The sequence below is a fragment of the Bison bison genome, unplaced genomic scaffold, assembly GCF_000754665.1.
Source record: "Bison bison bison isolate TAMUID 2011002044 unplaced genomic scaffold, Bison_UMD1.0 scf7180017864290, whole genome shotgun sequence".
In the NCBI taxonomy this organism is placed as follows: domain Eukaryota; kingdom Metazoa; phylum Chordata; class Mammalia; order Artiodactyla; family Bovidae; genus Bison; species Bison bison.
Window position 1 is genome coordinate 1,825,018 of NW_011494862.1, and position 14,630 is coordinate 1,839,647.

At 40.7% G+C, this 14,630-nt stretch overlaps 1 protein-coding gene across 3 annotated transcripts in view; it reads left to right on the forward strand.

Annotated features, from left to right (window-relative positions):
- Positions 1-14,630, forward strand: part of SGIP1 (SH3-domain GRB2-like (endophilin) interacting protein 1) — a 233,732-nt gene that overhangs the window by 90,993 nt on the left and 128,109 nt on the right. For 2 of the 3 annotated variants that reach the window (XM_010850276.1, XM_010850274.1), the window contains exons 2-4: positions 5,021-5,084; positions 10,018-10,042; positions 13,268-13,339. In XM_010850276.1, the coding sequence (XP_010848578.1) occupies positions 5,021-5,084; positions 10,018-10,042; positions 13,268-13,339 (161 nt within the window). The remainder of the gene's footprint in view (positions 1-5,020; positions 5,085-10,017; positions 10,043-13,267; positions 13,340-14,630) is intronic. The other variant, XM_010850275.1, reaches the window with a different exon arrangement.

Sequence of the window (14,630 nt, forward strand, 5' to 3'; positions counted from 1 at the left end):
GTGTTGGAGAAGACTCTTGAGAGTCCCTTGGACTGCAAGGAGATCCAACCAGTCCATTCTGAAGGAGATCAGCCCTGGGATTTCTTTGGAGGGAATGATGCTAAAGCTGAAACTCCAGTACTTCGGCCACCTCATGCGAAGAGTTGACTCATTGGAAAAGACTCTGATGCTGGGAGGGATTGGGGGCAGGAGGAGAAGGGGAGGACAGGATGAGATGGCTGGATGGCATCACTGACTCGATGGACGTGAGTCTGAGTGAACTCCGGGAGTTGGTGATGGACAGGGAGGCCTGGTGTGCTGTGATTCATGGGGTTGCAAAGAGTCGGACACGACTGAGCGACTGATCTGATCTGATCTTATCTGACCTATGGATTTAGGATTCGTCTACATATAGATGGAAAAGGAAACTATGAATGATCAATGAATGAAACTGTCCCCCCTCCCAAGGAGGGGATGTAAAGAAAATTAGGACACAGTCCAGCAGAACTCTTGGGATCCGTGGGTAAAGAACCTCCATTACCCACCCCTAGAGATGATGATAAATAAAACCTAACTCAGGTAAACCCTCAGGCTCCTCATTTGCAAAGAAAATACCTTCTACTTTTTCACAAGGCTTGTTAGAAATTTAAATGAGTCAATATATGCAAAGCAGCTGGTACCTAACCCGTAGGCTGGACCTCAGTTTTGGTAGCTACAAACATTACTCTATATATTTGTGCTGTTGCTATTGTCCGTTTCTGCATCTTTGCTATTTCATTACCTTGTAACATCATACCCAGGACTACCTATGTTGAAATAAGCTTTCCTACCATCTTAAAAATCCATCTATTTTTAAATTTTGCTGTTGTAGTTCCAAGACTTTACTAGCTTCTCCCATAATACCAGAGGAGGCTAAAGGAATCTAAATGAGGTGGAGAGATGCTGCAGGCACAGGCCAGACTTCTGTGTGCCTGACCCAGTTCTGCATGAACATGGGAGTGTGTTCTTAGCTCCATAGCTTGGACGAGGACTGTCCTAGCCTCAGATCATCAGAACATTAAAACTCTTCCTCTTTAGAAATCTTTGTTTAGACGTTGGCAAGGGAAAAGTTAGTTACTTCATTTCTCAAAGACACTTGATTTTTTCCCTTCCATTTTTGGTAAAGAATAATTGACAAAAATTCATGACCCAGCCTAAAGGATAATTATACTGTAGAAATTCACTTTAAAACTTTCATGTGGTTTGAGAGTCAGAAGTGAAAAAAATCATTGGATATAGTATTTTTTAAGCTTATTATGTTACCATATGTGGTATCTTAAGCTTGTTACTACTATAAGATCTTTGACTATCCTTGTTCTCTTTTGAAGAATTTCTTTGGATATTTTTTAAAACTTTTTTTTTGTATTGGGGTGTATCCAATTAACAATGTTGTGATAGTTTCAAGTGAACAGGGTAGGGATTCAGCCATACATATACATGTGTTCATTCTCCCTCAAACTCCCCTCCTATCCAGGCTGCCACATAACATTCAGCAGAGTTCCATGTGCTGTATAGTAGGTCCTTGTTGGTTATCCATTTTAAATATAGCAGTGTGGACATGTATATGTTCTTTAAGTATTTTTAAATAAACTCTCAAAATACTTGACCACACTTATCCATTCACTTTTAGTTCATTTGGTATGATTGTTTCTTCCTGCATCTTCTCAAAGAGCTATTAAGATATGAATAACTTTTGTATTTCGTATTTTTTTGCCTTTCAGAATTTTCTTTATAGTTTTCTAAACTTTCACATCTTCCATCTTTCAAGGGGTAAAGGTTTTCAGTGTTTTCTCTCATTCAACAGTTTGATTAGTTTTGTTTTTCTGGAATGTCACACCTCTGGTGTGTTTCTGTATATATTCCATATATGAGAATGTATTCTACATATGGGAAATATGACTTTCATTGAAACTAAAACTACAGAATGGCATTGCATTTTGTGAATATGTGCAAATTCTTTCATTCCTTGTTACTGGCTGATTTGTTGTAAACTGAGAGATGGAAATACAAAAAAAAAATGTAACTCATATTCATCTATACAATTAGAAATGATGCTGGCGATGGACTCTGTCTCCTGAAGCCTGAGCCAGAGCAGTTTTCACTGGAAAATGGACAACTCATGACGTTCATGACCTAGTTCAAATTGGCTATTATCCAAATTTGGTGGTCAAAAACAGGACAGAGTCTATGGAAAGCTTCTGTTGCCTGTTCTGTTACTAATTTAATACAAGAATTACTGGAATTTGTCTGTATTTTCTCATCTGTTTGGTAGGACATGCTATCTCTTATCTCATGATCAAGTTACAGGAACTAAAGTAATTTGAAAACATAAGACAATAATAGCATTTGTTTTATAATCCTATAAAAACCAATATTGACCAGTGAATATAGCACTCACTGGGACCCCCAAAGCTGAATTAAGAGCATGGAGAAGCCAGTGAAGAGACTTAAAGCTCAAGAAAAATTATAGGAAGAAAATGACAATTTTGTCCCTATAAGGACATAAGGCAATTAGAGGTGAGAAGTTTCTCACACTCAAAATTTAAAATGACAGAGGGAAGGTATTCCTAAATGTAATGGGTGGATACTTTAAATGTCAGTAAGTTTTCTATGAACACCTCATGTGGAGAGTAATGGAGAACAGCTTAATGTGGGAGGAGATTTTTTTTAAACAAACATTGACATTTTAAAGACCTAAACCTCTTAAATGGAATGACTGTTCAAATGCAAAATTAGACAAACAGAGGCATTTGGAGATTATATTTGAGTAGTATCTTGAGAGTCAGATAATGAATGACTCAGATCATCCAAGTGGTCTGGGCTGATTCATATGTTTTAGAAGATGACATCAAATCTCTGATTTTGTCAGTGTTTTTCTCTTTGATCCACCTGGAGCATGCGTGCACGCTCAGTCACTTCAGTCACGTTCAACTCTTTGCAACCCCAAGGACTGTAGCCTGCCAGGATACTCTGTCCACCGGGATTCTCCAGGCAAAAATACTGGAGTGGGTTGCCGTGCCCTCCTCCAGGGGATTTTCCCAGCCCAGGGATCGTCTCCTGCACTGCATGTGGATTCTTTACCCACTGAGCCCCCTGGGACGCCCAATCCATCTGGTAGTGGTAGTCGCTCAGTCGTCTCCGACTCTTTGCAACCCCACGGACGGTAGCCTGCCAGGTTCTTCTGTCCATGGGATCCTCCAAGGAAGAATACTGGAGTGGGTAGCCATTTTCTTCTCCAGATCCACCCGGTAGTACCAAACAAATTCTGAACATCAGTGACTTTTCCAGATATAATTTGTGAAGAAAAATTTCCAAACCACCAGTAACAAGTCTAAGGCTTTGAATATATAGGCAATGGTATATCTGAATAAGACTCACTAACATGAGGAACTGGTTTCCCCAATGGCTCAGTGGTAAAGAATCCACCTGCAATGCAGGAGATGCAGGTTTGAACCCTGGGTCTGGAAGATTCCCTGGAGGAGGAAATGGCAGCCGACTCCTGTATTCTTGCCAGGGAAGTCTTATGGAGAGAGGTGTCTGACCGGCTACAGTCCATGGGATCAAAGAGTTGGACACAACTGAGAACTCACACGACATGAGAAACGCAAGCCACACGTGTAACCACAGGACATGTAGGAGATGGGAATCCCAGACAGAACGTTGATAGGACAAGAATGGAACATACAAGATTGGGCTTGGTTTACCTAGGATGGAAGAAAGGAGCCTTCTTATTCCAATAGCACCTGAATGGTGCTTCTTAGAAGACATCTTAAATCAACAAATATTATCTGGTTCCTGTGTTTGGTGCAGAGGATATAGAGAGCATATCCTTGGCCTCTGTCCTAGAAAGTCTTACAGTCTATGTGGGAAACTGACATAGGAATTAATAGGTGGAGTAATTTGTTGTATTATACTGTATCATTGTTGGTTAGCTGCTAAGTCAATACATATAAGAGCAAAATTTGAGGGGAGCACAGGACAGTCGTTTTCTGGCGACACTAAGATTAGGAGGCCTCAACAGAGGAGGTGGGAGTCGATGGGGCCTTGGAAGCATGTACGGAAGTTCTAAATATCAACAAGATAGGAAAGACATTTCAGCCAGTGGTAAGGAAAAAGAGATGTTGGAGTACAGATGTTGTGGTATGTTCAGAGAATCCAATAAAGCCACCAAATTGAGAAAGTAGAAAAGGATGAATTGGGTATATGAATACAAAGATGTCAGACCAATGTGGCTCTCTCATGTGGTTTACATGATTTCTGTCTTGGAACTATCCTGTTCTCAAGAATACATCTAATCTGGAAATTACTGTTCTAAATCTGTGATTGGGTTTCTTGGCATAGTGCCTATTTGAAGAATGAATAACAATAGTCTAAGAAAAGCTTGCCAACTTTTCTGTACCTGGTTCTGATCTCCTTTCTATTTATTTATATTCTTTAAAAAAAATAATTTTGTTATTTATTTAGTTTTGCTTCGTTGCTGTGTGGGCTTTTCTCTAGTTGCAGCAAGCCAGGCCTACTCTCCAAATGCAATTTACAGGCTTCTCATTGCAGTGGCTTCTCTTGTTGGGGAGTATGGGCTCTAGGTGAGGGCTTTAGTAGTTGAGATTCCAGGGCTCTAGAGCACAGGCTCAATAGTTGTGGCAAATGGGCTTAGTGGCACCGCAGCATGAAGGATCTTCCCGAATCAGCGATTGAACCCACATCTCCTACATTAGCAGGTGGAGTCTTTACTGCTTGAGCTACCAGGGAAGCCTCACTTTTATATTCTTACATTGCTTATAGTGCTAAGAGCTTACAGTGCCATGTCCTTGATAAACTCTGTTGAAAAATATGATAATGAATCATACACATATGCACACACATGCATACATGTGAAGAAACTTTCATGTCTTTTTGAACATTCAGATTTAACTAATGTGCTGCAACTTTAAAAATAGTTCCCTTGAATGTTGCTAGGAACATTCGAAAATAGACTTTCTGACCTTTTGTTGTTTTCCCACAGGATTGAAAAAACGTACAAGGAAGGCCTTTGGAATACGGAAGAAAGAAAAGGACACTGATTCTACGTATGTACTTGAGGAGAACACCACTGCTCAGCATCAGCTGATAGTGCCCATGTGGGAATGTGTATCTGGTTTGGGCTGCTGTATAGAAGAATAATGAGCCCGTTAAACCTCTTATTTGGCTAGAATCCCTGCAAGAAAGAAAATGGGAAAATCAATAGTTGTTTAGAAACAATTAAAAAGGAAAAGGGTTATCTTGATCTCACACCTTTAGCTTTTCCTTCTATACATGTTTGTCCTGCATAAATGTTATCACAAGATGTGGAGCATTACCTTGTGGCCTTGTCCTCTGATAATTTTTAATTCATGCAAATTGAAGTATCTTTCATATAATAAAACAGCTAACATTTAACATGACTACACTGGTAACTAGTACTTAGTAAATGCTCAGTGAATGGCAGCAGCCACTACTCCTATTACTAGTACAAATTAATATGTGGTAAGTTCCTTTTGAGCAACTAAAAATGGAATTTCCTGGGAAATTCAAGGGTGGAAAAGCTCATATTTAAAGAGATGTTCAATGAAGTTTCAAAGTGGGAGGACCCTTGAGTTTGATCTTCAAGAAGATGAGGACATGCATTTCATGCAAAGGGAGCAACAGCCAAAGCAGAGATGTAGAAAATCCAAGGAGGTCTTCAGGACAAGCCAAACAGGGCAGTCTGTCTGCCTGTCGACTGCTGGTAAATGTGATGCTGGGAGGTGAGGCTGAAAAGATCAGGGCTGGATAGGAAGGGCTTTAAGTGCCAGGCTGAGGTGTCTGGGCTTTCTTCCTTAGAGCGCAACCTTGAAGTCTTGAGGCTTTTAAACCAGAGACTGTAACCGATTGAGGGGTAAAAAGCTATGTTTTGTCCAAATATCAGATGTTAAGTCTCCTGATCTTACCTTTTCTTTGTGCTTTCTCTTTTGGTAAATAGTTATTTCATGGAAACTACATTTGCTCTATCTAGTCTTGCCAATGTTTTTAAATGATTAAATTAGAAAAATTTCTGAGCATTATACAACTTCCGTTATTTCTTAAGAAATTGACATTTTTGAAAAGTTAATCAGAATAGGAGATGGTTCATTCAGCAGAGTCAGGAGACCTGGGCCCTGGCTTCAGCTTTGCCAATAGCTCCACGGCCTTAGAATACACTTTCCTCTAATGGGCCTGCGTTGACGTTAGAGTCTAATTTCCCTGAAAGGCCAGACTCTGTCCCAGTCCGTCTGTCAGCAACATCGTGTCACCTACAATGTGCCACATGCTATGTGGGACACTATTAGACGTATCTCGGGAGAATGTTGTTAGCAGAAACCAAATCCAGTTTTCTTTGAAGATAGTGTCTGTAGCTGACTACACGTAATCTCTGGTGTGTGAAGAAAACTAAAAAGGATAAAAAGTCCCTGAAAAGGGAAAAGAGGTCAGACAATCTCCCCGGGGCAGGCTGAGCTATTTGCCTTTGGCGAAAGCACCGCTCTTCCATCATCACTTCTAAAATCATGAAAATGAGAAAGTTACTCCTCACGGCTTTGGGTAGATGGCCGACATCTCTCTGAAGTACTCTAATGAGACATTTGCTTGTAAAATCCCAAGTATCTCTTTCACTTCTTATAATCTGAGTGCCCCAGTTTACTTAGGTGTAGCAAATTAGCTATAAACTGGTTCCATCAGCGGTGATGGTCAAAAGACAAGCCATTTAATGTTAGCCTCTGCCTTTCAGGAACCCCCTGATCTCTGATTGGGTCACATATCATTTTTGCAGAAGGCTGGGGAAATATTCTGGCAATGTGCTATCCCTTCAAATTTAGGTAATGCTTATGATAGTCTGCCATCACTGAACCTTGCTGATTCAAACTGTTTTCAGGGCTGTTGCAACTCCATGAGGGTTGCCAAGCAACCTGCTATGGTAGCTGCCAGCTCCAAATTCAGCTGATTGGGTGCCCTTAGATAGAGTGGGGTTAGAACCAGAGCTTCCTGATTTGATCATCATTACAGTGGCTGATAGAAAGAGGAAAAGAGAGAGCCTGTGCTAAATGGCAGGCTCTGTGCAAGGTATTTTGTAATGCACTGATATCCTTTTTAATCCTCACAGTAATTCAATAAGGTTAGAAGTAATATCTCAATTTTAGAGATGAGAAATCAATGCCAAAATGAATTAATTGCTGAAGGCTTCCCAGAAAATAAGACATGGAGCCAGTTTTCTAGTCCAGAATCAAGTGCCTGTTCTTTTATCACCCAGGAGGGGGAAAAAAAAAAAAAAAAACAGAATAGATGGATAAAATTATAATCAAGACCAATAGGGGGGTAAAAGAAAAGGGAGTAGTGGCAAGAGGTAACTGTCATTTTTAAAAACAGAGGCAAAAGGTGCCTGGTAGATGATCAGTTTTAAAATGCAAGTCAGTAAATATAGTGGGTCTGCTGTATTTATTTAAACACATAAAACTTAATAAAAGGGGGTTAGGAAATAAATTGAGGACATGTCCAATTGTCTGAGGCTACTAAAATCTCTACTCCTCATCCTGGGTCAGCTTATATTGATATAATAACTTTAATCTAGATAACATTTTATGAGTATTTACAATGTTCTAGGCACCATTCCAGGCTCTTCATTTATGTTAACTCACTGAATCCTTTAATAGCCCTGTGAGGTATATACCGTTATCACAGCTATTACGTAACTGAGGAAACTGAAACACAAGGGGGTGAAGCTCTTGTTCAAAGTTATGCAGCTGGGAGATCTGAGCTGACTGAACCCTGCAGTCTGGTGCTACAGCTGGTGCCCTCCATCACCGTGCTTACTACCACCATACTGGGAAGAACCAGCCTCATTTCCATCAATGGATAAGACAAAGGATTCAAACAGACATCAACACTGCTGTGTACAATTACATTTATTCTGATGAAAATGTTTGAAATGCCATCCCTATAGTGGTAATATGCATGAAACCAAGTGGCCTCCCATTTTAGATCCCCTTGCATCTATCACCTGCCCCTAAAGACAGCCCCACGAGGATGAGTGCCGCTGTATCTGTCCTACGCAAAAGTTAACAAACTCTCCTCTCTCCTGATCCCTTTAGCAGAGGCTGAAATCCTAGTAAGAAATGTCTGTTTGTTTTTTCAGTATATAAATCTGATAAGGAAAATTGGCTTTGATGAGTGTGAGTCGGTACTTTTCTCTGTGCTTTCTTGCCACCTGGGTTTATTGTGGTCATAATAACCCACTGGATTTACTTGCTTGTCTTAAAAGCATATCTTCTTCATCATTTTATCTCCTGAGTTTAGCCTAGTGCCTGACCCATTATAAGTCACTCAATATTTGTTCAATGAATTATATATAACTCTTCCTATCCTTCTTTCTTAGATGAACTTTCTTTGAAGCAACTGTTCGGAATTCTCATAGCCAGCAAATGTCCAAACACCCTCAGACTTCTGTCAGCTCTCATGGTCTTTCAAAATCAGGGTCCTCTCTACTTCTAGCCCCTGTATCACTGATTCATTCTTGCATCCACAGGGAAATGACTATGAAAAATGATGCACTCCCATCAAATGTTTTGTAATCCAAGTAGAATGCTCTGCTAATTTTGAAGGGGGTGTTGGCAGGGAAAGGAATCAAACCTTGGAGCTAAGAAGATGTCCCAGCAAGTAAAGAACATTTTACTTGATCCCACCTCCTAAGGAACAGTTCCAGCCACACCTGGTGGCTCAGCTGGTAAAGAATCTGCCTGCAATACGGAAGACCTGGGTTCGATATTCGATCCCTCAGTTGGGAAGATCCCCTGGAGAAGGGAGCAGCTACCCACTCTAGTATTCTGGCCTGGGGAATTCCATGAACTTTATAGTCCATGGGGTCGCAAAGATTGGACATGACTAAGGGACTTTTATTTTCACTCCACCCAAGCACTTACTAAGGTTTCCTTTCAAACAGTGCAGGTCCTCACCTGAGCATGATTCTGGTCTCCATGTTAATAAAATAATATTTAGAATTAATATTAAAACACTAATATTAGAATTAACATTAATTAAAATATTAATATTAGAATTAATATGAGGTTATAAAGTTACAATGACTACCCTTTTACTTCTCCCTTTCTTCTGTTCCTCCTCAATTTTCCAGAGTAACAGTAATACCCTTCCTCTATTGCTATAAAGTCTAATATGGCTGCAAGTGGGCAGTTTTGTGTTTGTTCCTAGGGCAGGGCCATCATGGAAGAGGAAAAAAACCTGTAACAAACATTTTTGAAGACTTAGTATGTGTTGGGAATCATTATAAGTTCTTTATATACTTATCATATTTAAACTGACTTAGAGAGGTTAAGTAATTTGTCCAAGATCAGAGAATTAGTAAATAATAGAGTCGGAACACCTAGATTCATCCTTCTCTAAAGACCTTATTCTTAAACACTGTAGCCTAGCATCACTGTGGATTAAATAGCCTGGACTTTAGTCATCAAAGTGAACCATTTAGTAAAATTGCCCTTCATTTCCCGTTCTCATGTAATCAAAGGAGCAGTAAATATAGAAAGATGGAGGAAAATACAGATTCTCAAAGTGACTTGAAAAATACCATAGAAATTCCTTCTTATAAGAGGAAATTCAAGACCACTTATGGGGAGAAGATGAGAGAACAAATCAGTTGGCATTCCTGGTGGTAGTTTTAAATGGCAGCTGATTAAATGGGACAGCTCTTACTGAATTCTCTCAAAAGTGGGCAAGACACTGCGCCAACAACTTGTGCCTTTTGGATTTCAATTTTCAATGAATCTCTCCCTCCCACATACATGTACACACATCCCACACTGAAATATCATTCAACCAATTTGTTTTGAGTAGCTTTCATTATCCAGGTTTATTGGGGTGGGAACTGGCGAGAGGTGGTTAATGACTCTTATTGTTGTACTTGAGTCTGTGTAGCAAGAATGATTCATTTTCCTAATAGCTACTAATTTCTTTTTGTTACAGAGGTTCACCAGATAGAGATGGAATTGTAAGTATTTAAATGACCATTTTTAGTAGGTTTGCATTTCAACCTATGCTAGTTTAAATTTCTTAAAGCCCCGTTTCTTTTTTTTTTCCTGCCGGGGGAAAAAATGAGCTTAAATGACTTTTCAGACCTCTCACTGTTGTAATTTTTTGTAGTAATTGCACGGGACATAAATACAGTCTTGGTCAAGTTAAACTTACTTATTGCATTCACCTAAAACCTTGCCCCAGAGCAGGCAAGGCAACCAGTCATCAATATGATGGGTCAAAAGTCAGACAGTTCCTGCAGGGGCTGCTACCATCAACTGTTATTTCATTTCCAATTTAATGATATAAGAGCTCATTATATGAGAATGCTTTTCTCCAACAGAGGCCACAAAGTCATAATGGAGCTGAGATCCAATAAAATTGAAAGAAGCCTTTCCCTTTTTGCAGTTGAGCTGCAGATACATTTTCTGTATTAAATTCATAAGTAGGGAATGGTCTTGAAACCACTTATGCCTGAATTTACAGCCTGGAGGAAGAAAATGTGTTCACCGGTTTAAGAGTTAACAGGAACTCTGATTCCTCACTGGTCACCAGATTTCTTGCCTTTTTAGAGAAGTCGGTGGTGCATGAGCTTGGGTTTATCCAAGTTGTCCTGATGACAGGCTGCACCAGCTTCTAAAATGACTTCTTTCAAAGCTGAATCAGATGCCTATTCAGAAGGTTCAAAAGAACAGCTGTTATTGAAGGAGGAAAAAAAAAGGGGACTCACATTAGGCTCATTGGGCTGGAGTGGGAACTAAAATAAACCTGATAGATAATTTTTTTTTAATCAACCTTTATAATATTAGACCTAAATTGGGGTGTTAATTGCAGCTATGGTAGGAGTTTTTCTCCCACATTTAACTCAAGGTTCTTAGCTTTGGGGTGCCTTTTGCATTCATGTAGTTCTCTCCATGAAATGTTAAGGAAGTAGACTGAAATTTATCAGACATTGGGTAACACTATAATCAAGGCTCTATTCAGCAGGGGAAAAAAAAGACCCAGAAGACTCAGCTTCTCCTCACCTCTTGCTTCTGGCTCAGAGCCTTCTCGTTAACTCTGTCTCAGGTACTCTGCTTCTGTGTCTTCTCTTTGCTTCTGTCTCAGTCCCCTCTCTGAGTTCTCTTGTCCCCTTCATTCTCACCCTTGCAAGGCTCTGTTAGCTAGTCTCTGCTTTCCCTCCCTGCTGCTCCCAGGCTGGTTTGCTGTCTCTTGCTTCTCTCCCTCTGGCACCCTCAGTCTTGTCCTTTTTTTTCTTTCTCTAAAGCTCCTCCCATGCCTCCGGTCATTGTCTCTGAAGCCCCCCTGCTGTCTCAGGTCTCTGCTCTTCTAGGGACCCCCTGTTTGCATCTTGAGGGGAACATGCACCTGGTACCTGGCACAGCACTGGTGTGCAACCGGTGACTCAGTATGTGCTGTGCCCATGAGCCCCGCTGCGATTCTGCAGACTCACCCATCCTAAGGCAGGGCTTCAGCCCTGAGTTCCCCAATCCCTCTGTCATTGCCACCATGCCCAGTCACATCGAGTTATTTATCAGCAGACGTGCCCTCTGTTCCTTAATTGGAATTGCCACGAATGTATCACTGGTCATGATTTTAGAAAAGAGGAGTTATTTAATTTTGATTTCTCAGGAAATAATACAAACCTGTTTGGAAAATAGGCTGCCTTCAAAATAAATTCATGCTCTCAGAAACAGGGTGTACAGCTTCCTAGGTAATTGGACATTGTTAGCCAGTTGCATCAGAGAAGGCAATGGCACCCCACTCCAGTACTCTTGCCTGGAAAATCCCATGGATGGAGGAGCCTGGTAGGCTGCAGTCCATGAGGTCGCTAGGAGTCAGACACAACTGAGCGACTTCACTTTCACTTTTCACTTTCATGCATTGGAGAAGGAAATGGCAACCCACTCCACTATTCTTGCCTGGAGAATCCCAGGGACAGAGGAGCCTAGTGGGCTGCAGTCTATGGGGTCGCACAGAGTCGGACACAACTGAAGCGACTTAGCAGCAGCAGCAGCAGAAGCCAGCTGCATATTTTACCACTTGGAAATGTGCCTCCAGTTTTCCCCACGTACTATGGGCACCAAATTTTGAGAACGCCTTCTCAGACTAGTTGCTATAGAAGTCCAAAATTTCTATTTGCATTTAGACCCTGGAAATCTCAACCTTATTTTCTTTCAAACTCAGACTGATTTCTTTAAGACCTTATGTCAGTGGAGCCAGTCCACTTTTACATGGCTAAGTAAGCTTTAAAGTGATTTCTTTCTGAATATCTGAAGTTGAAATTTATGGTTTCACTAAACTATAGGTGTTGGTGTACCCACTTCATGCTTATAAATGACTTTGTCAACACAGGAGTTACACAACAGGTTTAACTGTTTAAATTCAGTTTCTGCAAATCCAGTGAAGCCCATCTTTGGTGACAAGGCTTTTGAGGTTTTGTCTACAGAGGCTCTGTGGCTGGGCTGCATGTGGCAAGATGGGCTTGCCCTGCTCTCCACTGGTCGAATATGCCCACTCCTGGCCAAGCTGTCTGTCTCGAAGTCTGAGACTTTAGGCATCTGTGTGGCAATGCAGTCTAACCCAGAGACAAACTCTGACTTGTGCAGGACACACCCTGAGTTTTTCCTAAGCAGTTCAGATTTCCATCCACACCTAGACTGGGGTACTGGATGTCACGGTCACTGCTATGAGGAGATCTCAGCTCATCCTGAACACGTGTGCAGGAAAGGGTCCAGATTTGGAGCTGGCAGCTGTGTGTGCTCTGTCTTGATGTCTCCCCAGAAGGCTATGATCCAGGGAAATAAACAGTGGAGCTAGCCTTTTCAGACTGCCATTAGAAATACAACTATCTTTATTCAGTCTCTGGTGTGGCCCAGTGTTTGGTCTCTACCTATAAATTAAGTGCTGGCTGAATAAGGACTGGATTCACATCACCCCTGGTGCCTGGGACACCTCTTTCCCCTTCTCCCTTCTTTTCCTGGCCTAGCCACACTGGCCTGCTGAATAGAGCCTCATTATGGGCCCCAAAGTCCACTCTTTGCTTCGAGAACCCTGCCAAGATTGGTAGGCCCTCCAATTTGGCCCAGATGTTGTTTCCTCTATGGTATGTTTGCTGACTCCATGTGATTCTTTATATGTGTCTTGAAGAACAAACAGATCCTTTAACAACTTTTTTCTACATGAAAACAATCAATTCCAGCAGCCCAGCCCACATGAACCACCCTACAATAACAAAGCAGAGTGCGCGCGTGAAGGAGGAAAAAAAGTTTCGGTAAGGAAACAGATTTTAGTTTAAAATTTCCAAGGGGTTGTAGAAACAGTGAGTAAAATCCCAGTTTGAAGTTTGAAAACACAAAAGCATTTAAGACTCTTTCTTAGATAGTATTCCCCAATACTGGGGCCAATTTTTAAATCAACTCTATAGATTGTATATGTTGATGTCTGAATATACTTTTAAAAAGTGATCAGGCATAAGAGACATGCCTATGTCTTAGAAAAAGGACAGCAATTCAGATTTTTAAAAGAATCTGCTATCTTTAAGAAAACTTTGGCTATAATATAAACAACATTATACATATTGAGTAGTCATTTGTTAGGGTAAGCACTATCTAAGTATAACATTAGGAATTTGGCAGGACCTGGGCCTGTGGGACCTCAGGTACTTCACAGTGGACTTGGGGTGCTGATCCTGGTGGCCCAGACTATACAACAATGCTAGCTGGGTTGTTCAAAATGGTGGCCACATGTGGCTATTTAAAATTCAGTTCCTCACTTAATGGCCATCAACAGATGAATGGATAAATACATAGTGCATATATACAATGAAATATTAATCATAAAAAATGATAAAATAGTGCCATTTGCATCAACATAGATAGATCTAGAGAATATCATGCTGAGGGAAGTAAGGCAGACAGAGATGAACATCATATTATATGATATCATTTATATGTGAAATCTAAAACAACAAAAAAAGATACAAATGAACCCATTTATAAAACAAAAATAGACCCACAGGCATAGAAAACAAGCATGTTTATCAAGGAAAAACCCAAGGGAGGAAGGTATAAATTGGGAATTTGAGATTAATAGATATACACTACCATATGTAAAATAGATAAACAACAAGGACCTGCTTTATAGCACTGCTGCTAAGTCGCTTCAGTCGTGTCCGACTCTGTGCGACCCCATAGACGGCAGCCCACCAGGCTCCTCTGTCCCTGGGATTCTCCAGCCAAGAACACTGGAGTGGATTGCCATTTCCTTCTCCAATGCAAGAAAGTGAAAAGTGAAAGTGAAGTCGTTTAGTTATGTCCGACTCTAGCGACCCCATGGACTGCAGCCCACCAGGCTCCTCCGTCCATGGGATTTTCTAGGCAAAAGTACTGGAGTGGGGTGCATTGCCTTCTCCGACTTGATAGTACAGGGAACTATATTCAATATCTTGTAATAACCTATAATGGGAAAGAATAAGTGTATATATATACACGTGTGTGTGTGTATATATATATAATTGAACCACTTTGCTGTATACCAGAAACATTATAAAGCAACTATACTTC